The 25,095-nt window shown below is 46.0% G+C and overlaps 1 protein-coding gene across 1 annotated transcript; it reads left to right on the top strand.

The window, feature by feature from the left end:
• SDSL (serine dehydratase like) lies at window positions 1–14,054 on the top strand. Its single transcript, XM_081892523.1, has 8 exons — window positions 1–177; window positions 3,862–4,050; window positions 5,035–5,074; window positions 6,655–6,794; window positions 7,073–7,161; window positions 9,492–9,719; window positions 11,955–12,079; window positions 13,634–14,054. Exons 2-8 carry the CDS (start codon window positions 3,871–3,873, stop codon window positions 13,825–13,827), a joined length of 996 nt encoding a protein of 331 aa, XP_081748649.1. The 5' UTR covers window positions 1–177; window positions 3,862–3,870; the 3' UTR covers window positions 13,828–14,054.
• Window positions 14,055–25,095: the final 11,041 nt, after the last annotated feature.

The following is a 25,095-nucleotide window of genomic DNA, read 5'->3' as shown; positions in this document are numbered from 1 at the left end:
GACGAGAGCCGGTTGCTAAGGTTCCTTGAGCACTGCCCCTTGGCACTCTTCCCGGTTCCCTCCTCCAAATAAACTTTGCTCGCACAGCTGAGGGTGGCAGGAACTTTCTGCGAGAGAGAAACTCCTCTGGAACAGGAGAGAGAAGCTCATTGTTTCCTGGGGAGTCCAGATTGTGAGGTACCTCTTCAGTGGTGGACGTGGCCACTTGGGATGGATGTGGGGACGGGGGATCCTTATGGGCTGAATTTCCTAGCTGGGCGGTGGGTGAGGGAAGAATAGCCTGTGCTTCTAGTTATTTGTGTACTGGTGTGGCCAGAATTTTAAAACAGCTGATTTTAGAGAAGTGGAGAACTCATTTCCTTAGTAGGAAAACAAAAGATTTGCAGGGAAATGTTGTTTGGCTTGAAAAGGGAGTGCCAGGCAGATACTAAATGCTGTGGAAGGAATTATGTTCCTCAAGGTCCAGGATCATAGCTGTCAACTTTTCCCTTTCCTTTCAAGGAATCTTATTCGGAATAAGGGAATTTCCCTTAAAAAAGGGAAAAGTTGACAGCTATGTCCAGGGTGCCAGGTGAGGATAGAAGTTCCAGGCTGCATATGAACTGTAAATTTTAAAGCACGTGACTCCCCCCAAAGAATCCTGGGAGCTGTGGTTTCTGGGGGCCTTGGGGAATTGTATCTCTGTTTGGGGTGAGATACGGTTCCCAGGATTCTTTAGAGGGACAAGCAATGTGCTTGAAACGTATGGCTTGTACGCAGTATGAGTCTAACATTAGGTGGTGACGTGTCTGGCTTTTTAGAGGCCCGTCCTCTACTTGCAAGAGTCCTTTGCTGGAAGGACTGTGGTCCAAGGCTGGTTTAAAGGTAGAGAACCCTTAGGAGGGAGATCAGCCAGGGTAGACCAGCCTGATGTCTCCCATCAATAGTTAGCCCCACCAGAGCAACAGACTCATCACTCTGACACATGGGGCATCTATCTGGTCACAAGTCTTCCCCACTGTGGTGTGATGTACAGTGGTACCTCGGGTTACAGACGCTTCAGGTTACAGACGCTTCAGGTTACAGACTCCACTAACCCAGAAATAGTGCTTCAGGTTAAGAACTTTGTTTCAGGATGAGAACAGAAATTGCATGATGGCAGTGGGAGGCCCCATTAGCTAAAGTGGTCCTCAGGTTAAGAACGGACCTCTGGAAGGAAATAAGTTCTTAACCCGAGGTACCACTGTATTGTTAAATTATAGCATTTACTTGAGATTGTAAGAAGGGCCTGCTGGATCAGGACAATGGCTGATCTAGTCCAGCATCCTGTTTTCACAGTGGCCAAACAGACGCCTGTGGGAAACCTGTAAACAGCAGCTGAGTACAAGAGCACTCTTCCCTCCTATGGCTGCCAGCAACTGGCATTCAGAAGCATTGCTGCCTCTGGCCATGGAGGCAGAACAGAGCCACCCTGGCTAGTAGCCGTCAATAGCCTTGTCCTCCATGCATTTGTTTAATCCTCTTTTAAGGTAAAGGTAAAGGGACCCCTGACCATTAGGTCCAGTTGTGACTGACTCTGGGGTTGCAGCACTCATCTCGCTTTATTGGCCGAGGGAGCCGGTGTACAGCTTCCGGGTCATGTGTCCAGCATGACTAAGCCGGTTCTGGCGAACCAGAGCAGCGCACGGAAACGCCGTTGACCTTTCCGCTGGAGTGGTACCTACCTCGGGTTACAGACGCTTCATTGATACCTCGGGTTACAGACACTTCAGGTTACAGAGTCCACTAACCCAGAAATAGTACCTCGGGTTAAGAACTTTGCTTCAGGATGAGAATAGAAATCATGTGGGAGTGGCGCAGTGGCAGTGGGAGGCCCCATTAGCTAAAGTGGTACCTCAGGTTAAGAACAGTTTCAGTTTAAGAACGGACCTCGGGAACAAATTAAGTTCTTAACCTGAAGTACCACTGTATTTATCTACTTGCACTTGATGTGCTTTCAAACTGCTAGGTGGGCAAGAGCAGGGAGCGAACAACGGGAGCTCACCCCGTCATGGGGATTCGAACCGGCGACCTTCTGATCGGCAAGCCTTAGGCTCTGTGGTCTAGACCACAGTGCCACCAGCATCCTCTTTTAAAGCTGTCCAAATTGGTGGCCCCTTCCAAATTTGCATCAGATGGTGTGCTTGCAGAGTTGCGGAACACGAGAAGCTGTCCTGTGCAGATCCTGACCATTGGTCCAGATAGCTCAGTATTGTCTGCACGGACTGGCAGTGGTTCTCCAAGGTTTTAGGAAGGGGGTCTCTCTTGGAGATGCTCAGGATTGAACCTGGGAACTTTCCCATCATGGTCTTTCATCTTCGCTGACAATGGAAGGCTGGTGGGCAAAAGCTGTTCATTGCAGCAGCTGAGAAGCTTTTGCAGCAAAGTGCTTGGAGGAGGTGCAGGATATGAGAACCTTATGGCAACCTGGGAGCCTTTTATAACATTTAGCGTTAGACAAAGTGGCAATTTAATACCTCTGGAGTCCCAGAAGTCTTTTGGGAAAGATTTATAGCCACCGCTACTTTCATCGCTATCTAAGGACACATGATCTATGCCATATATTTAAATCACTATTAGGCTACTTTAACAGTCACAGAGAATCCTGGGAACTGTAGTTTGTTGCAGGTCTTGGGAACTGTAAGGTCTGCGAGGTCAGCACCCGTAACAAGCTACAGTTCCCAGAATTCTTGGGTGGTGGTGGGGAACCATGACTGTTAAAGAGTGCTTTAAACGTATTGCATAGATGTGACCTTAGTTACTTTCCTGCCTTTAGTACTCTAGATATTTTGAATTTGCAAATAACAGGCATTGTTTTGTTGTTTTAATTTAAATAAATAAATCAATATTGGGAAGGAGTGCACTGGAATTCTGGCTAGGACAATCAGAAGGTGTCTTATACTGAACCAGGCCATTGGCTTTCCAGGATTTCTTCTTGGGTTGTTAGTTGCACAGGCTGACACAGCTGTGACTCTCTCAGTGCGTAAAGACCAGACCTTGCAGATCTATTCACAGTCCTTAGCCCCACTGCTGTGGTTTTGCTCTGCCTCCACAGCTGCAGGCAGTAACGCTTTTGAATATCAGTTATCAGAAGCCACAGGAGGGGAGAGGGCTCTTGTGATCAGATCTTGCTTACAAGCTTCCCATCTGGGTGGCCACTGTGAGAACAGAATGCTGGACTAGGTGGGCACTGGCCTGATCCAGGAGGGATCTTCCTTTGATCTTATGTTTGAAGGCCAGAGCATTTTCAACAATGAGTCCAATTCACCAATGGTGTAGTAAGCTCTCCCTTGGTGGAGATCATCACACAGTCAACTGTGCTTGGCAAACAACAACAACAACAACAATTTATTATTTATACTCTGCCCATCTGGCTGGGTTTCCCCAGCTACTCTGGGCAGCTCCCAACAGAATATTAAAAACATGGTAAAATTAAAAACATGATAAAAAATAAAGCATTAAAAACTTCCCTAAACAGGGCTGCCTTCAGATGTCTTCTAAAAGTCAGATAGTTGTTTATTTCCATGACATCTGATGGGAGGGTGTTCCACAGGGCGGGTGCCACTACCAAGAAGGCCCTCTGCCTGGTTCCCTGTAACTTGGCTTCTCACGGTGAAGGAACCTCCAGAAGGCCCTTGGAGCTGGACCTCAGTGTCTGGGCTGAACAATGGGGGTGGAGATTCTCCTTCAGGTATACTGGGCCGAGGCCGTTTAGGGCTTTAAAAGTCAGCACCAACATTTTGAATTGTGCTTGGAAACGTACCAGGAGCCAATGCAGTAGGTCTTTTATTTCCATCACCAAGCATTCCAGCTAACCTCCATCTCTCCACTTCTGTGTTTTAGGCAATCTCCATGACAGCAACAGGGGACCATTTTGGTGGCAGGGATGGAAAACCATTCCACGTTGTGACGCCTGTCCTGGAGAGCATCGCCCTTTCCGAAGCTGCAGGCACCAAAGTCTATATGAAGATGGAGAATGTCCAACCCGCGGGTTCCTTCAAAATCCGGGGCATTGGCTACTTTTGCCAACAGGTGAGTGGCTGCCAAGTACCCTGGAGCTTCCTTTGTGGAAGAACAGCAGCTTGGACCATGGGCAGCTCCCCAATACAAAACAGCTGATCTTTAAAAAAATCAACCAACAAGGCAATGTGGTGTAGTGGTTAGAGTTTATGGCTACAAGCTGGGAGACCAGGGTTCAAATTCTCACTCAGCCATGAAGCTCACTGGGTGAACAACTCATTTATTTTTTATACCCCACCCATCTGGCTGGGCTTCCCCAGCCACTCTGGGCGGCTTCCAACAAAATATTAAAATACAATAATGCATCAAGCATTAAAAGCTTCCCTAAACAGGATAAAATGGGGGGGGGTGTTGGCAGGTAGAGAACCACATGCCACAGGAAAGAGGGGATAAAAAGGTACTAAATAAGTGCAGAAATAAATAATAAACTATGTAAGAGAGTCACAAATATGGGGCTCTAACCCTGTAATGGTCCAGGATAACAAACTCTGACCCATATCTGCTCAGGCAACACTGTTACAGGGCTTAGTAACATGCGGCACACTGTGCTCATTTGCAAGCATATCTTCCAACCTGATGTATATTATCACAGTAACACAATGTCCTATCTGCATAACACAAATAGAACATGCCAAAATAAAATAAAATAAAAGGACACATTTTGGGCTCAGAAATGGCAACATTCAGAAACAAGGGGAAGAAAAAAAAGGGGGGAAGGTGAAAAAAGAAACCAGGGGAAGGTCGTTTAAGTCACCCAGGAGGAGAAACTGGGCTCAGCCCTAGAATCACAGAAACTGTGGAGCTGTAAGGGACCCAAGGGTCATCTAGTCCAACCCTCTGCAGTGCAGGAATCGCTGCTGTCATTTCATCTAAATAGGGAGCTCTCTGTGCTTCTAATAATACTCTCCAAGTTTCCATATGGCATTCTCCTCCAGATCAATGCATTCTCACACCTTCCCCTCTCTCAGCCTGAACTCCCTCTCCTGTTCATTTCAGGTTGCCAAAAAGGGCTGCCAACACCTGGTTTGTTCATCAGGTAAGTAAATATCCATGTGCCTTTTCGGTCATTCTTTCAACATCCTTTTTTATAATAATTTTTATTAATTTTAACATATTAATTATCATACATACAACAAAACTTCACATCTTATACAATCTTTTTGGGCTTCCATCAGCACCTCTGATGATCCACCATTCTTATCATTTCTTAAATTCATATTGCCTTTAATTATCTTAACTAACAATTCTCCTCTTTATCCATTGTTGCAATAATTCACCTCACAAAACGTCTTGCAAACCTACAAATGTAATCTGATCATCACAATTACTTTTCAAATAGTCTGTAAATTTACACCAGTCTTCTGTAAATCTCTGATCCCACCGGTTTCGAATTCTTCCTGTTAATTTATCTAATTCTGCATAGTCCATGGTCCTTCTTTCAACTTTTTCTTGTAATTGTCAGGAAAGCCCAAACAACGCCCTGTGTGTGACTTAGTTACTCCTCTTGACCTTGATTCAGTTTGTACGGTGTATTCAGAGGGCCTGCCCTGCCATTAGGCAAAATGAGATGACTCCAAACTCAGGTGGCAGATGCAGATGTAGTGGTGATGGTGTTAGCCCCCTGACTATTCCTCCCAATCGCCCTGACCCGTCTGCACTATACATTTAAGGCAGTATCACCTCACAATAAACAGTCATGGCTTCCCCCAAAGAATCCTGGGAACTGTAGTTTGTTAAGTGCGCTGAGAGTCGTTAGGAAGCCATATTCCCCACCCAGAGCTACAATTCTCAAAGTGGTTTTAACAGCCAATCCCTCTTCCCAGAGAACTCTGGGAATTGCAGGTCTGTGCAAGGGATAGGGGTCTCATATCAACTCTTTTAAATCTACAGTTCCCATGATTCTTTGAGGGAAGCCATCACTATTCAAAGAGAGATCTTATAACAGAAATCACTGGGTTAAAGCTGGACCGAAAGTCCAGAGGTAGCATTATTATCAATTTACATTGGGGTGGAAGGTTCGCAGGCTATGAAGGACTTGCTTACAAATTTATTGACAGCTGCACAAATTATGATAGCTAGGAAATGATAGGGGCAAGCAGAATATAAAATGGAAGAATGGTATAAGGAGGTGTGGGGTATAGCTATTAAATGATAAATTAACATTTGCCATTGATGTAAGACGGGGAATACGCAGGAGAAATGATTTTGAGGAGATATGGAAGGAGTTTGTAGAATTTGTACTGTTAAAATGGAAAGGGGTCAAACCATCGCAAGAGGTGTTGAAATTTTGGGAGGTTGGATAGTTACAATGGCATGGTCTCAGTGGCGGGGTGCACATTTTTATTCTTATTTATTTATGATTATTACTTTGTCAAAAAATAAAAAAGAGGTATCTTAGTGTAAAATGGGGTCATATCCTCCCTTGGCATGATGAAGGGTGAGGAATGGGCAGCAATGTGTGTGCCACATGCCCCCTAAGCTAGTCTGGGGGGGTGGTCCTCAGGTACAACATAGGCTTCTCTCCTGTGGCCAGTATTGAAGGTACCCTGTGTTGCACTGTACTTCAACTCTGGCGGAAATGTTTTCCTCTTCCCTGCTGCCACTCATTCCTCGCAGGTGGCAATGCTGGACTTGCTGCAGCGTATGCTGCCCAAAAACTTGGCATACCTGCCACCATCATCGTCCATGGAAGTACTCCACTGTCGACGGTGAATAAACTAAAGAAGTTTGGTGCAGAGGTGGAGATCTTTGGGAAGGTGAGTGGAGGGATGAGTGCCGAATGCTTCTGAATCACGGGTGAGGTTGGAGCAGACCTGGTGCCACTGCCGGGCACACTTGGGCAGTCGCCAGTGCCCAGGCACACTGAGAGGGCCCATCCCTGATGCCTAACCTGAGTGGCAGGGGGACCCAGTGAAGGAAGAAGCCCTCCAGGACAATTGCCATGGGTTCCCTCATCCCTGGAGTTGGTGCTGAATTGGATAATCAAGGTCTCCTCTCATTTCAGTGGAGGTCTTCCTGTTTCTTGTTCCGGCAGGTGTGGGACGATACTGAAGAAAGAGCCAAGAAGCTTGCTGAAGCTGACGGCTGGGTCAAGATCCACCCTTTTGACCACCCATTGGTGTGGTAAGGTCCTTGGGAAGTAAATTTTGGGAGAAAATCCCCTTTGGGGGCCCAACATAGAGGCTCACGGCAGATTCCTAATTCTCAGACTTTATTCAGTACAGTGGTCCCTTAGTTCTCAAACTTAATCTGTTCCGGAAGTCCCTTCCAAAGCCAAAGCTTTCCAAAACCAAGCGCACTTTCCTGTAGAAAGTAATGCAAAATGGATTAATCTGTTTCAGACTTTTAAAAACAACCCTTAAATTTAACATGAAATTTACTATCTAACGAGACCATTGATCCATAAAATGAAAGCAATAAACAATGTACTGCAGTCACACAATCAATCAATCAATCAATCAATCAGTAGCTCAATTGGATTTCACACAGTCACAGAAACAAAACAAAACAAAAAAAGAGCCACAAAAACAAGACACAAAATAAATAGCAAAAACAGACAGATCCCAGTGTAATACTTGAAACGGAAGTGTGGTACTCAAAACAATATTGTGGCACTCAAATTGGAAGTATAACACTCAAAAAGGAGCACGTTCAGTTTCCAAAAAAAGTTCGCAAACCGGAACGCTTACTTCCTGGTTTGCAGTGTTTGGGTTCCAAGTTCTAGTTACAGGTAGGTAGCCGTGTTGGTCTGCTATAGTCGAAACAAAATAAAAAAATTCCTTCTAGTAGCACCTTAGAGACCAACTAAGTTTGTTATTGGTATGAGCTTTTATGTGCGTGCACACTTCTTCAAATGCACTGAAACAGAAGTCAGCAGACCCTTAAATATAGTGAGAGGGTGGGGAGGGTGGGTTCCAAGTTGTTTGAGTTCCAAGGTGTTTGAGAACCAAGGTACCACAGTAACTCATTTCTGGAAAGAGTCCAAAGGAGTCTGTGAGAGCAGTCCCGTTAGCACACACTCTACATAGGAATATGTAGCCATCATATTGGCTGTTTATTTTCTAGCCAATCCCCTTCTGCCACCCCAGCACCTCATAATCTCTTCATCCAACCACAGTCCTTAAAAACACTTGCGCAACCCAAGTTTTTTGCTTTGCATGAAGAGTCCTCCTTGTACCTTTTTTGGACTTGATTTTCACTCTGTCAGATAGGTTCCTCCTAAACTGGTTCTTACCCGTTTTGTATTTAGGATGCACTCTTGTTTACCTGATACTGACCTCACCGATAATGTGTTTTGCAGACTCTCCACCTTAGAATCCATAAGAGGTTGTTGTGTACTGGGCTCTCTGTCAAGTAGATGGGGCTCTCCACACCCATCTAACTCAAGAGTCCTTGTTGGGGACATAGAGTTGTGCCCTTTCCACCTACTGCTGGGGCCCAGTTAGTCCAATTTCCATTGGTTCCAAAACAAATGGGTAGAAAGGGTTGTGCTTTATGTCCTTGCTGTTTGAGCTCATTCATTCTTCATTTCCCCTAAATGCTATATTTTGTTGTGATCAGCACCTTGGAGAGGGACCTAGGGGCAAGTTTCAGGACCATGGATAGCGATCCTTAAGCTGAGGTGCAAGATACAAGTTGTCTCAGCACTGTCCTGGAACACCAGGAATATTTTTATAACCTGCCTCGGGCGGAAGATACTGGGGGACAGGGAGCAGTGGCAAGGTGTCTGAGGATGGAACTGTGTGTGCCATGTGGATTCCACTGCACTCCCTTAAATACGTTTCTGTCCTCAGGGATGCAGCAAGTCGCCTATGAAGCCTTTAGGACTTTTTAGTTTGAAGGAAAGGCAAGTAAGATGCAACATGTTAGAAGATAGAAAGTGGATAGAGAATTTTTCTCATAACACTAGAATTCCTGAACACCCAATGAAACTGAATGTTGGAAGATTCAGGACAATGCTTCTTTATGTAGAGCATAGTTAAGCTATGGAGCTGGCTCACACAGAAGCAGTGATGGCCACCAACTTGGATGGCTTTAAAAGAGGATTGGACCAGTTAATGGAGAAGGCTATAAATGGGTGTTAGTGTTGGCGGTGTGCTTTGTCTCTACTGTCAGAGACAATAATGCTTCTGAATATCAGTTGCTTGAAACCACAGGAGATGAGAGTATTCTTGTGCTCAAACCTGTCTTGTGGGATTCTCACAGACATCTGGTTGGCCACTCTGAGAACAGGATGCTAGACAAGATGGCTCATTGGCTTCATCCAGTAGGCTCCTCTTTTGTTCTTAGCTGTCCCATCACCAAACAAGATTTATCTACCAGTCTAGTCAGCTTCTGCCTGCACAACGCCCTCTTCTCCTTGCCTCCAACAGCAAAATGTCTTGGGCCGTCCATGGCTCAGAGCATCCTTCCCACAAATGTCAGTCTCTCAAAGATGTCTCTTCTCCACACAGGAAGGGCCATAGCACTATTATCAAGGAGCTGAAGGACTCCCTGGATTCCAAGCCAGGAGCTATTGTGCTCGCTGTGGGCGGAGGTGGGCTGCTTTGTGGGGTGGTGTCTGGTCTGCAAGAGGTGGGCTGGCAGGATGTGCCCGTCATCGCCGTGGAGACAAGAGGTGCTGACAGCTACAACACAGCCCTCAAAGCAGGACGGCTCGTCACTCTGCCTGACATATCCAGGTGAGTTGTGTGCACTGGAGATGGCAGCAACCCCAGCTTGAAGGAAAGAGCTTCGGTATTGAGACGAAATGTTCTCCTTCTTTCTTCTCCTCCCTTAAAAAAAATGAGTTTGGACTCCTGAAAACTTCAGGGTTATCCTGAGCATGCTGGTCCTTCCTTGTTGTCCCCCGGGGTCCCTGTTTTGGCTTTACCTGTTAGCACTCCCCACCTATGTTTGCCAGTAAAGGGACTTCTCCATCTCACTTCATAGAATTGCAGAGTTGGAAGGGTCCCTGAGGCATCTAGTCTAGCCCCCTGCAATGCAGGAATATGCAGTTGTCCCGTACAGGGATCAAACCTGCAACCTTGGCATTCTCAGCACCGTGCTCTAACCAACTGAGCTATCTAAGCTAATCTTCCTCCTCTACCTCCTCCTGTTTTTCTAGCTGTGGTACAAAATGTAGAGCTGGTTCCCATAAGCTACCTTGCTGAAGCAAAGCAGGATCTGGGTCTCTTCAGTGCCTCAATGGAGACCTCCTGGAAACCCTTGTTATACTGTCTAGAGTTCCATCCTGGAAAAGGGTTGTTTGTTTGTTTGTTTGTTTGTTTCTAGCATCCATACCCAGCCAAAAAGTCTCCCAGAATGTAGAATCACAGAGCTGTAAAGTTGGAAGGGACCACATGGGTCATCTAGTCCAATCCCCTGCAATGCAGGAATCTTTTGCCCAGTGTGGGGTTCGAACCCATGATCCTCAGTTTAAGAGTCTTGTGCTCTACCAGCTGAGCTATATGACAATCAGTTAAACGAGACAGCTGTCTCTGCCCACAAACTTACAATTAAAACAACAACAACCCACATCACACAAGGGGAAAGGGGCAGGGTGTGTGGAGAGGGGGCTGGAATCAAACTTGGGCAACAATTCTTGAACAGTTGTTATAATATATGGGTAGGCAAACTAAGGCCTGGGGAATGGATCCAGCCCAATCGCCTTCTCAGTTTGGCCCATGGATGGTCCAGGAATCAGCTTGTTTTACATGAGTAGAATGTGTCCTTTTATTTAAAGTGCATCTCTGGGTTATTTGTGGGGCCTGCCTGGTGTTTTTACATGAGTAGAATGTGTGCTTTTATTTAAAATGCATCTCTAGGTTATTTGTGGGGCATAGGAATTCGTTCATATTTTTTTTCAAAATAAAGTCCGGCCCACTACATGGTCTGAGGGACGGTGGACCTGCCCACGGCTGAAAAAGTTTGGTGACCCCTGTTATAATGAGCAGCTGGTGCAGTTCAGGGGCAGGAGGTACCCAATGCAGCAGGTCTTTTAGTGAAGCTGATAGGATGAGCCCCACTTCCCACGTCTCCCACTGAGGCAGCATGAGGGAATGCCTGCCTTCAGCTGGCAGCTGAGGGGATTGGAGTCCCAGTGGAGCTGGTCTGTCAGAAGAGTTTGGATTTGATATCCCGCTTTATCACTACCTGAAGGAGTCTCAAAGTGACTAACAATCTCCTTTCCCTTCCTCCCCCACAACAAACACTCTGTGAGGTGAGTGAGGCTGAGAGACTTCAAAGAAGTGTGACTAGCCCAAGGTGACCCAGCAGCTGCATGTGGAGGAGAGAGGAAGCGAACCCGGTTCACCAGATTATGAGTCCACTGCTCTTAACTACACTACACTGGCTCGTCACACTGTCACATCACAGATGATGATGATGGTGGTGGTGATGGCGATGATTTGTACACCACTCATACCCGTAGGTCTCAGGGCGGTTACAACCTAAAATCACAACATAAAAACACGAAACACATAATCAAAACAGAAACAAAAACAACCCAATAACCCCTCACTAACACATTTTTAAAGGACATTGGATGCTAATCAACCAAAGAGGAACATTTTTGCCTGACAGGCACCTAAAGTTGTATAATGAAGGCGCCAGGCAGACCTCCCTGAGGGGAGCATTCCACAGACAGGGAGCCACTGCAGAAAAGGCCCTGTTCTCGTGTTGCCACCCTCTGGACCACTCATGGAGGTGGCACACGAGGACAGGCTTCAGAAGATGATCTCACATTCTAGGTAGCTTTTATTAAATTTTTTTGTGATACAATATGTACAAACAGATAAACAAGGGAAAGTACATATTGTGTCTCAAATTTCAATTCATAGAGTCTCCCCCCCCCCGACTAACTCATGACTCCTACCCTCCCACCTTCCCTGGGCATGGGTGCAAACTTACCTTGCTCTTTACTGTCCATCCTGCAGTGTGGCCATGTGCCTGGGAGCCAAGACAGTGGCACAGAGGGCTCTGGATTGTGCCCGCGAGTGTTGCATCGTCTCTCATGTGCTAGATGATGTGGAAGCGGTGAAAGCCATTGAGCAGTTCCTGGGTGAGTTTTCAAGGGTGTCGCAGACAGTGATTTCCCCCCCTGTGGTTCTGATGAAAGTTGCCACCCCAGACAATTCATATTAACTTTATTTTATTTTTAAATCACTGACCACACTTGCACGCTCCACATTTAATGCAATGCTAACCCTGAAACACTGGAAGCATAGAGGTGTGGTGAAGGCAGGCAACTGGTAGGCAGACAGCTCCCTCTAGTGGCTTGTAGGAGTTCTCATTTTATACTGCATCAGACAGTCTGTCAGTAGAGATCATAGAGATAATTCATAGGTTCCCAAACCTTTTCAGGCCACTGTCCCTTTGCTTTCATAAACTGATCCCCAGTGCCCCCCAACCTTCCCCTACAAAAAGGCATTATTCAGAACAGAATGAGTGGATATAACAATTTTGTTGTTGTTTAGTCGTTTAGTCGTGTCCGACTCTTCGTGACCCCATGGACCAGAGCACGCCAGGCACTCCTGTATTCCACTGCCTCCCACAGTTTGGTCCAACTCATGTTCATGGATATAACAATAAATAAAACCAATTAACAGACCCTCCTGGGATTTGGGATCAGGGCAGCTGGTCAGGAGCTGCTTCTGCTATTTATTTGGTTTTTCAGATTAAAATTTTACAGTCACATATTCAACATACAACATAAAAACAAGATTCCAAAGAATCTCCTGGACTTCTTTCCTCCCCTTTGTGAGTTCTATTGTTAATCATTTCCTCCTGCATCTTTTATGATAATCCAAATCTTTTACCTCTCCATTGTGTCCAAAATTCACAATTAAACTACAAGTGTCATTCCAATCCTACTAATGGTTTTAACTGTTTACGATGGTATTTAAGATAAATTATAATTTCCCCCCTTTCCTTATTGAAATTTTGGTCTTCCTGGTCTCTGATTCTTCCGGTCATTTTAGCCATTTCGGCATAATCCATTATTTTCATCTGCTATTCTTCTCTGGAAGGGAGTTTATCTTCTTTCCATCTCTGGGCCAATAACATCCACGCAGCTGTGGTCACATACATAAATAGTCTTTTCTGCTCCCGTGGGATTTCAGCACCTAGTATTCCTTCGGTTTTTTTTTTAATAGAAAAGGTTATTTTAAACATTTTTTTCAACTCATTATACAGTCATACCTCGAGTTGAATGTGCTTCGGGTTGAGCGCAATCGAGTTGCGCTCCGCGGCAACCCAGAAGTAACAGAGCACGTTACTTCCGGGTTTCGCCGCTCGCGCATGCGCAGACACTCAAAATGACATCATGCGCAAGCGGCGAAATGCAACCCGCGCATGCGCAGACGCGCTGTCTTGTGTTCCATTCGGGATGCGAATGGGGCTCCGGAATGGACCCCGTTCGCATCCCGAGGTACCACTGTATATCTTTCCCCAAAATTCTTACATTTCCACCACATATGCTGAAAGGTGCCTTCTTTTTCCTTACTCTACCAGCATACATTTGACCTTGTTTTATACATTTTTGCTAATTTACTGGGAGTTAAATACCAACGATACATCATTTTCACTTGCTCCCTTATTTCTCACCCCTTTCCAGATGACGAGCGCATGTTGGTGGAGCCTGCCTGTGCTGCCACCCTGGCTTTCCTCTACTCAGGCTACCTCCAGCAGCTGCAGGAAGAGGGGCGGCTGAGCCGGCAACTGGACTCCATTGTCGTTATTGTCTGTGGTGGGAGTGCCATCCACGCCAAGGAGCTCCGGACCTTGAAGAACAAGCTAGGGATGGAGTGAAGGAGGGCAGCTCTTGACATGCTGGCAAATGAACATATCGCTGGCCAGGATATTTTTTTAGTGTGCTTAGAGCAGGAGTGGGGAAGCTTTTCCAGCCTGAGGGCCACCTTTCCTTCTGGGCAGCCTCCCAGGGGCCACGTGGCATTGGTGGTGGCAGAGTCAAAATCGGGGAGAGCAAGGGATGCAAACTTTCCCTTTGCACAGGGTGATATTTTCTACACACACACACACACCCTTCTATCAGGCAGGCAGGCAGGCAGGCAGGCAGGGAAAAGGCATTATTAGTGCTCAAATGCATTTTCCACCCATGCCAAGTATTTTGGGTGGTGGTCTTCCCTCTCCCAGAGCTACAATCCCTAGAGTTCCCTGTGAAGCAGGATTTGTTTGTACAACCACACAAAGCAATAGAACTTTCAGGTTTGAAAATAAGGGATCAGCAGCCTTGAAAATAAGGGATCAGCAGCCTCACCTGTCCTGGGGACAGTCTACGGGATATCTAACAATCTGGGATAACAGCGGGAAGCAGCCTTGGCATCCTTAACAAACTACAGTTCCCATTATCCTTTAGGGGTGGGGAAGCCCTGACTGTTTAAAGCAGTATGGTCCTGCCTTTATATGTATAGTGCAGACAAGCCTCTTGGGTTTGCTGATAGGAAGGTCGGCAGTTCAAATCGTCACAGTCCTCCATGTGCCAGTAGTAGTTTAGTCATGCTGGCCACATGACCTGGAAAACTGTCTGTGGACAAAAGCCGGCTGCCTTGGCCTGAAGCGAGATGAGTGCCGCAACCATAGCTGTCAACCTTCCCTTTTTTGCGAGAAATTCCCTTATTCCAGCGCCATTTCCTGCTTCTTCCCGCTGTTATCCCAGATTGTTCGATATCCCGTAGACTGTCCCCAGGACAGGTGAGGCTGCTGATCCCTTATTTTCAAGGCTGCTGATCCCTTATTTTCAAATCTGAAAGTTGACAGCTATGGCCGCAACCCCATAGTCACCTTTGAGCGGACTTAACTGTCCTGGGGTCCTTTACCTTTTACCTTTACTTTTAGTGCAGACTCTTGAGAGGCAAAATGTACAAGCACCATTCTTTTCAATTCTCTGTGTAGGTGAGAAACCAGCCAGCTCCCCTCTTTCAGTGTTCTAAGTCCCCCACTACCTACCCCACCATAAATCTTCCCGAGGACGCCCACGAATGGCTCAAAATGGCAGATATTGGCTAAACGTTGGGGGAGGCTTCCTTAACAGTAGGAAATGTGCAGAAGTATAACAGCCTGCCACAAGAGCAGGGATCAGCAAACCTTTTCAGCAGGGGGCTGGTCCACTGTCCCTCAGACCTTGTGGGGGGCCAGACTATATTTTTTTGGGGGGGGAGGGAATATGAACGAATCCCTATGCCCCACAAATAACCCAGACATGCATTTTAAATAAAAGCACACATTCTACTCATGTAAAAACACCAGACAGGCTCCACAAATAACCCAGAGATGCATTTGAAATAAAAGGACACATTCTGCTCATGTAAAAACATGCTGATTCCTGGACTGTCTGCAGGCTGGATTTAGAAGGCAATTGGGCCGGATCCAGCCTGTGGGCCTTAGTTTGCCTATCCATGCTCAAGAGTTTGGGAAGCAATCTGTTAGAGTTGCTGTTGTGGCTTCTTGCGAAACAGACCCTGCATTGGGCTGGTGTGTGTGTGGACCAGCTCACCGCAGGGCTCCCTTCCATCTTGACAATTATTTCATAAGTATATGATTCCAGTGACTTACCTTGCAGGGTTGGGGTGAGGATGAAGAAGGTGACCAGATGTTGTAGAAACTATTGCTGCAAATAAAAACCAGCTACTTCTAATCTGTCCTGCATGTGACCTTTTTTGGGGGGGGCTGTAACAATTTCTTTTTGCATGGTTTGAACAGGGTATAGATGCACTCTCCACATGCAGCAAAATGAAGCACTGGCATTCTGGATCCCTTCAGACTGCATGAGTGTGGCAGGGTGGGGAGATTTGACTGTGCTCCCCCTTGCCAAAGCTCCCTGCAAATTGTTGTTGTTATTGTTGTTAGAATTTATATACCACCCTATACCTGGAGGTCTCAGAACAGTTCACAGAACAAAATCAAAATATATAATCAGAATAAAAATAACAACCCAATAACCCAAACTGCTACTACTACTATCCTTATCAGGGCCGGCTCAACTATTAGGCAAAGTGAGGCATTAGCCTCAGGCAGCATATCCTAGTGGGCAGGGGACTGCAGTCCTCTGTTCCTCCTCAACCCCTTGCCCATTCTCTTCCATTGTGTGTGCCTTGCACCCCCTAAGCTAGCCTGCTGCCCTCAGGCATAGAGGTGGATGATGATCTCCCATTGCCAGTGCTGGAATCCGAGTCAGCTTCCAGTCCAGTGAATTTCTGTATTGTGTGCCTCAGGCAGCAAAACATCTTAGGCCATCCCTTAGCACTACTTTCTTTACTGCAACACATTAGAGAGAGGGGGATTTTCATCCAGGCAGCTGTGCTAACTTGAAAACGCCAAGGTTACATGTTTGATCCTCGTATGGGGCAGCTACATAGTCCTGTGTTCAAGGGGTTGGACTAGACGATGTGCAGGGTCCCTTCCAACACTACAATTCTGTGATTCTAATAATTCCCTGGCTATGCTAGCTTCCTATTTCAAGGGCTTCCCTTAAGGGAAAGGCTGCGGCACATTAGCAGAGCATCTGCCTTGCATGCAGAAATTCCCAAATTCAATCTGCGGTATCTCCTGTCTGAAAAGCCTGGAGAGCTCCTGCCAGTCAGAGTAGACAATACTGAGCTAGATGAATCAGTGGCCTGGCTCTGTATAAGGCAGCTTCCAAAGGAAGCTTAGGGGCGTGGGTGGTGCTGTGGGTTAAACCACAGAGCCTAGGACTTGCCGATCAGAAAGTCGGTGGTTTGAATCTCCGTGACGGGGTGAGCTCCCGTTGCTCAGTCCCTGCTCCAGCCAACCTAGCAGTTTGAAAGCACACCAAAGTGCAAGTAAATAAATAGGTACCACTCTGGCAGGAAGGTAAACAGCGTTTCCGTGCGCTGCTCTGGTTCACCAAAAGCGGCTTAGTCATGCTGGCCACGTGACCCGGAAGCTGTCTGCGGACAAACGCTGGCTCCCTCAGCCCATAGAGCGAGATGAGCGCCGCAACCCCAGAGTCGGTCACGACTGGACCTAATGGTCAGGGGTCCCTTTACCTTTACCTTTAAAGGAAGCTTAGTGTCGGAGCTTCTCTGTTTTGCATGCAGAAGTTCCCATTCCAGGCATCGCCAGGTAGAACTGAGACTCCCTGCCTGAAACTGACTCTGCCAGTCAGTGTAGACAGCACTGAGCCAGATGGACCAACTCAGGAAAGAAATCTCCCTGTTTCTGGGTTGATTAATTCTTTCCTTCGCTGTCTTTCATGGGGGGAATTCACCCCTACACCTGCACAATTTTGCTATAAGGTGCCTCTTATTAGGAACCCCTGAAGAGCCTCTCAGGTTGAAGCATCAGGGCTCCCCATTGTTCCAAGGAAAGCTCGGTCGGCTCCTCTTCCCCCTCCCCTCTTGCCTTCCGGATCTTTGCCTCCCCTGGATGAATCACAGCTTGCTCACTCTCACCTGTTTGCAAGCCCTCCATTGTGTAGGGGTGTGAAACTGATCTCCGCGCAGCAGCTGCGTCCTGTCGCATTCGGTGCAGAGCTCGTGGGGTGGCGGGCGGGTGTTGTTCCTCGTTGCGCCACGCTTGGCCAGGCAGATGTCATTTTCACACAGGCTAGCAGGGAAAAGCACACAAAGTGCGTGTGTGTGTGTGTGTTTGCGCGCAACAAGGGAGAAAGAACGTGCCGCATCCAGGGGTCAGTCAGTCCATTTCGATTTCTCTCCGCCTCTTATTTCCCCAGCCTTAAATTCAGTTCTCCACATTTGCACCTTAGGTTTCAAATTTATTTATTTTTATTTTTATTTTTTTAAAAAAGGCCTCGTGGAAATACATCAAGCGTTTAGTGCAAATTTCTCCTGATAGTTGCATTTGTACGTGTAATGTTGCCAAATATGCACATTTATTTTTTTTGCAAGGCAATTGCCCCCTAAAATAACGACAACGAGGATAACAGCCGCAACAGCAACAACTCACCCTTCACCCTAAGGTCCCAGTAATTACAACAATAATTACAAAATGATTAAAACACAGCTGCCAGTTTGTTCCCAGCCCCAGGCCTCAGCTACATTGGCAAAGAAAAAACACTTTATATGCATTGTATATGCATTATAACACTGTGACACCAGATGGCGCTGTGGAGTTCCATTTTTGCCAACCTGATTTATCATACAAAGTTTGCAACATGCTTCTTTGATGTGTCTAGATGCAGCCCTAGTTCAAGGTGCTCATATTGTTAGTGTTTAAAGACCCAAGCCACTCAGGACCCTAATATCTGAAAGACCCCTTCCTTCCCTTACAGACCCTCTCAAGTGCTGAGTTCAGCATTTCTCTAATGAAACTAGGGACGTCCCATTCTATAATGATAATTTACTATTTATACTCCACCCCTCTGACTGGGTTGACCCAGCCGCTCTGGGCAGCTTTCAGCATACAGTGGTATCTCGGGTTACAAACGCTTCGGGTTACAAACTCCGCTAACCCAGAAGTAGTTGCTCTGGGTTGCAAACTTTGCCCCAGGATGAGAATGGAAATTGTGCGCCTGCAGCGAGAGGTCCCATTAGCAAAAATGTGCCTCAGGTTAAGAATGATTTCAGGTTAAGAACAGACCTCCAGGATGAATTAAGTTCATAACCCAAGGTACACTGCACATTAAAACATAAGAACACATTAAACATTAAAAAAACCTGTCCCTATACAGGATTGCCTTCAGATGACTTGGGGGTTGGATAACTCCATACCCTCCAACATTTCTCCAATGAAAATAGGGACATCCTAAGGAAAAGTGGGACATTCCTGGATCAAATTAGAAATTGGGATGGCTTCTGTAAACCAGAGACATCCCTGGAAAATAGGGACACTTGGAAGGCCTGTTAGGGTGAAGAGCAATGTGTGTTTATATGTGTTTAAAGCACCTTACAATGACAGAAATAAGATGGGACCAAAAACATACATTTCAAGTGTCAAGGGGGTGAGTCTTCAGGAATAGCTAAAAAGTCTGTTTCCCTAATATTTACGTTCATATGCAGACATTGTTCTCGAAGGGTGTGATGTGCTACACTGGTGTGGCAGGAGAGGAGAGCAAGTGTAGCTGGAAGATTCAAGGACAGTGAAAGGAACATATAAACATTTCAGTGTAGTATAATACACCCATACCCCCACTCACCCCCCACACCGTACTTTCCCATGTATTAGATGAGGATTTTTTATTTTAAAAAATTAATTTAAAAATTGGGGATCGTCTTATACATGGACAGGGCATAGGGAGGACGTGGGATTGGTTGCTGCTGCAAGCCGGAGATTGTCAGTGGCTATTGGCCGTGTTATTGTTTGCGGTGGCAAGGGCTGGTGTTGATTGGCTGTCGCTGCGTCAGGTGGCCGGGTGATTGGTGGCTTCTGCTGGCGAGGGGACAGATGACAGGCTGGTTTTGGTCATGCGTGTGAGCGTTTTTCGGCACCCCCCCAAAAGTTCAACAACTCTGGGCAATCTCCCCCCAAATAGGAGGCATCTTATACACGGGGGTGTGTTATACACGAAAAAAATATGGTGTGTGTATGTGTATACACACACACACACACAACCAGAAACAGTATCCACGCCTCTCTTCAAGACCGTTGGCTTTTCTCCTGCAGTTTTCCATGACATATTGTTGTCAAAAGGGATTTTAAGCTCTGACAAATATGAAAGAGCAGAAAAGAGAAAGGCTTCTTGTGTTAATGAGGAGATGAGAGTGTGTCTGTCTCCAGTTAGACCTAATATAAAAGATTAACTGGGAAAAGCAAATTCACGCCTCCCTTTGAGTTTTAATAGATATTTAAGGTACATGTGTAAGAGGCTCGCTTATAATTACATTTTGGGAACGATTCATGCTCTTCGTTGTTGTATACTTTCCGGAAGTCCCATGAGTATATTATAAAGTAGTTGTGTTCTGTGTTATAAGCACTGCTAGTTGTTGTTTCGTTTGGTTTTCCGATATACCGTATTTTTTGCTCTATAAGACTCACTTTTTCCCTCCTAAAAAGTAAGGGGAAATGTGTGTGCATCTTATGGAGCGAATGCAGGCTGCGCAGCTATCCCAGAAGCCGGAACAGCAAGAGGGATTGCTGCTTTCACTGCACAGCGGTCCCTCTTGCTGTTCTGGCTTCTGAGATTCAGAATATTTTTTTTCTTGTTTTCCTCCTCCAAAAACTAGGTGCGTCTTGTGGTCTGGTGCATCTTATAGAATGAAAAATATGGTATTTCTTATCAATAAAAAAAATTGGTGTGGCACAAGCAAAGTTTTGTTCTGAAAGTGTGACCCAGAGAGATAGGAAAAAGAGAGAAAGAACAATTGCCCTAGTTACAGTGTATGCAATTTTGTACACATTACTTTGTTAGAGAACTGGATTTCAAAATTCAGGAAAGTTTGAATTTTGTTGTTTCGTTTTGCCTACTGCTCCCCCAATCCAGTTCAAGCCCTGATCCCCCGCTCTCTGATCCAGGATGATCCAGGGTAACCCTGACCTAAATCAGAGCCCCAAACTGAACCCGGAGCCTTGCACAGTCTTTAATTAAGGTTTAAAATTCTAATAAAACCTGTGGGTGGGAGGCGGAGAGAAACAGGAGACTCACACAGGTTTCTTGCCTCCATCTCCTTCTCCCCTGCTCTCTTCTGCCCACTGTTTTGCCAGCCCCATATTGCCCCCAGGTAGCTCCGAGCCAACCCATGGCAATTCAGGTCTGCTTCAGCCTGCTCCAAGTCAAACCAAATGGGTCCATTTCAGTTCAGGATCTGGGATTCAGCCAGAGTGCCGGTGCACAGCCCTAGGTGAATATTATGTAAACAGCGACACTGGATCTGCTACCAGATGCGGATAAAAAGGGTGGCTCTTGGTGATGTCAAAGATCAAGGGGCAAAAGGACCAAATTCTCTGCCAGGGAGAATTTGGATGGGTGAGTTTGAGGGACCTGAGTTGAAGAAAACTCAGGAGACAACAGTAGCGGAGGTGGTCCATGCAGTGCTTTCCAAATGAGCCCGCCTTCCTATTTACTTAACGAAATTTCTATTTACATTTATTTCTATTTATTTAAATTGATGCGCTGTCTCAGCGGTTCTGCCAGCCCCCTGGCTCATGCACTGGTGCGAATATTATTATTGTTTATCCCCATCAATATTTATCCACAGTCAGATTGTTTTGACTGCAACTCTGCGCTTTAATTAGCAAGCGCGCCTTCTCGGGCTTGTTTCTTTGCTACTGTCTTCATGCATTATTGTCATAATTACTTTTAATTACGGCCCGTCCTCCGCCGCTGCCGGCTGTTGCGTTCGGTGCTGGGTCGTAAGGGAAGCACTCCAAACCCACACGCCTGCTTAGAAGAGCGATGGAAAGCAAGAAATCTTCCTTTTGTCAGGCATATACTCCCTGTTTAGAGCTGTGAAATGACAGGCTGGCAGCTAATTGTAAACACTGGGTTTGAAACACAGTATTGTAGTCCGCCTTTCTTCTAGTGCTCAAGAATGTTTGCAATAAAAAACAAACAAACCACAGGTAAGGAACCTTCTTTTTTAAGAATAATTTTTATTGGTTTTAACATATAAATTATAAAATGTATCACAAAAACTTATCACTTATACAGTCTTTTTGGACTTCCATCAGCACCTGTGATGATCCACCGTTTTAACCACTTCTTATGCATTTCTTAACTTTATATTGCCTTTAGATCTCTTAACAAATCATCCTCCCCCTTGTCCATTTTTGCAATACTTCCAATAATACTCCTCACAAAACTTCTTGCAACCCTACAAACGTTGTCTGATCCTCACAAATACTTTTCAAATAGTCCATAAATTTACTCCAGTCTTCTGTGAATTTCTGGTCCCGCCGGTTTCGAATCCTTCCTGTTAGTTTATCTAGTTCTGCATAGTCCATTAACTTCATCCTCCGTTCTTCAATCGTTGGTAACTCTTCTTGCTTCCATTTTTGGGCCAATAATATTCTTGCTGCTGTTATTGCATATAAAAAAAGCTTACATTCCTTTCTATTTATATCACTCCCCACAATGCCCAATAAAAATGCTTCTGGTGGTAAGTAGCCTTCTTCAGCCCCAGAGTCAAATTCCTTCTGGGACAACCTTCCATGGACCACATGCCAGCAGTGGGTGGGGCCAGAGACAAAAGTAGGTGGAGCAACAAATGTAAATGTTACCTTTACACAGTATTTTTGTCTTGTTCATTGGATGTCAGGGACTGGCTGGATAAGGAGTGGCCTGGGGAGAGGGGGCGTGGCTAGGGGAAAGGTGTGGCCTGCAGATAGTGTGAGTATCAGTGGTGCTGTTATGGTTACCATGTTGATCTAGGACCAGGGAGACCAGGGTTCAAATCACCACTTGGCCATGGAGTTCACTGTGTGTCATGGCCTGACAGCCTGACCTACCCTGGAAGTAGTGTCTGGTCAGAAATGGGGGGGAAATGTTCTGGAAAATCCAGATGTATGGCAAGCCATGTTGGCCGTGTTGCTTTTCCCCAATATTCTTAAAATATATCAAAAACGGCAAAAAAATGGAGGGGGGGCTTGCAAAGAAATCTCAACAACTTTGGGCAAAACTAGAAAAAGCTCAACAACTTTAAAAGGTAAAGGGACCCCTGACCATTAGGTCCAGTTGTGACCGACTCTGGGGTTGTGGCGCTCATCTCGCTTTATTGGCCGAGGGAGCTGGCGTACAGCTTCCGGGTCATGTGGCCAGCATGACTAAGCCGCTTCTGGCGAATCAGAGCAGCGCATGGAAACGCCGTTTACCTTCCCGCCGGAGTGGACTTTGGCATGCTTTCGAACTGCTAGGTTGGCAGGAGCAGGGACCGAGCAACGGGAGCTCACCCCGTCGTGGGGATTCGAACCACCGACCCTCTGATCAGCAAGTCCTAGGCTCTGTGGTTTAACTCACAGCGCCACCCGTGTCCCTCAACAACTTTGGCCCCCCAAAAAAGAAAAAAAGAAAAGAATGCTCAACAACTTTTGTGTCCTGGTGTTCATTTTTTGAAATATGGCAACGCTAGCAGGTGAAGGCCGTGTCCTTGGAGGAGAGGTGAGATATAAAGGCAATAATAAACACTAATTGTGCCAGACCAGAGGGAAGATGCTAAATAAAGGGACAGGTGGCCTCTGAGGTTATAAAGCAGGTGTGGGCAGCCTATGGGCACATGCAGGCCTTTGTCTTAATGTCATGCAAGTGGCAAGGAGGGAGAAGGAGTATCAGAGAGAGGTAAAGAGGGTTCTCTGCCCATTTTGGGCCAACCACCAATAAGTGCCCCCTGTCAAATTACCCACAAATGAACCCCCCCCCACTTTAAAGACTAAAACCACCACCTTGAATTGAGTCTGGAAGCAAATTGCCAACCAGCACAGCCACTGCTTTTGTGGTGAAATATAAGCTTGCCCTGTATGTTCTTCCTTCATTCCATGCTGGCGGCAGCTTCCAAGCAGTCTCCAAGGGCAGCCCTGCTTGAAGTGCATTGCAGTGGTCAATCCAAGACGATGAAAGTGGCCCCAAGGAATGTGCAGGAGACATTGCCTCAGCCTCAGACTGAAAGGAGAAGAAGCTGCTCTGAGCTAGCATTGTTTTTCGAAGCAACCCAGGATCCAGGAGCACCCTTAAACGCTACGGGCCTGCTCCAGTTTGGAAGAAGTTACCACCCTGTATTGTGAACCAAAAAAGGATCAATGGGCCAGCCAATCCCCTCCCAAGAAAGCCAAAGGCACAGGTGGCAGACTCCATGTGCTGACAATAGCCTTTCTATGGGTGATCTTGGGAGAACGGCAAAGTCCCATCCAGGGACATTTTCCTCCTGCCTCTTTGGGTTTTGCTTTTTCTTTGGTTCTTGATGAATTGCAGTGGCCAAACCACCCCAGGAGATGTTTTCAGGAAGATGGAATCTCATAAATCAAAACTCTGGGCAATTCCACCCCCAGTTCCTAAAAAAAGAAAAAGGCACTCCCAAGAAGTGTTGGGGGCTGCTGAACCCTATTACTCGAACTCCATTAATTATAAGGCAGTCAGCCGAACATAGTCTGGACCATTTTTTATCTTAAGTCTCAAAACTGATTACTTTCCGCCTTCTGCCACCCCTTCACCTTCGAAAGAATAAAGCAACACCAGACTTAGAAAAGGGAAAGACTTGCCAAGGGGGGAAAGCTCAGGCTGAGCCGCACAGATCTTTGTGATCGGGTGAAAGCATGTGACAAAGTCTTTTCGGACTGTACCATTTCAGAATGCAAGAGGGGGATGGGGACAAGATTCCAGGTTTGATGCTTCCCTCCACCCCTGGGTCAAAAACTCATTGTATATGGAAAACTAGGGTGTCAGGAGGACAGCTAGGCACAGGAACTTTAACCCCTGAATTGCTAAATTTCAAACGGCAGGGTAGTTTTTGATGTGTGGGTAGTGGTGTAGCAGCAATTTCAGAAGTGCAGCCTTCATGATAGACACAGCAAACATCTGCTTCTAATATATTACAATATTCTAAGATGATACAATTATTATTATTATTATTATTATTATTATTAAATAATAATAGATGCATTGCAATGTTCAGTGCAGATATTGAGGTGTTGCATTTCAGCTAGATCTACTATTTTCTACGTGTGTAGTAGTAGTAGTAGTAGTAGTAGTAATAATAATAATAATAATTTATTATTTATACCCTTTCCATTGGCTGGGTTTCCTCAGCCACTCCGGGCAGCTCCCAACATCATCATCATCATCATAGCGATAAAAGATTAAACATTAAAGACTTCCCTACACAGGGCTGCCTTCAGGTGTCTTCTAAAAGTCAGATAGTTGTTTATTTCCTTGACATCTGATGGTAGAGCGTTCCACAGGGCAGGCACCACTACTAAGAAGGCATACATGGGCAAATGATTCAGAGTGCTCCAATATCGTATATTGGAGGGACTTAAATTGTGTTTTCCATTACGTTCCATTGTACGAGAGCCAGTGTGGTGTAGTGGTTAAGAGCGGTAGTCTCGTAATCTAGGGAACCGGGTTCGCGTCTCCGCTCCTCCACATGCAGCTGCTGAGTGACCTTGGGCCAGGCACACTTCTTTGAAGTCTCTCAGCCCCACTCACCTCAC

The sequence above is a fragment of the Podarcis melisellensis genome, assembly GCF_964234715.1.
Source record: "Podarcis melisellensis genome assembly, chromosome: 16".
In the NCBI taxonomy this organism is placed as follows: Eukaryota; Metazoa; Chordata; class Lepidosauria; order Squamata; family Lacertidae; genus Podarcis; species Podarcis melisellensis.
Note: the sequence above shows the minus strand (reverse complement) of the source record. Positions and strands in the feature narration are given on the sequence as shown.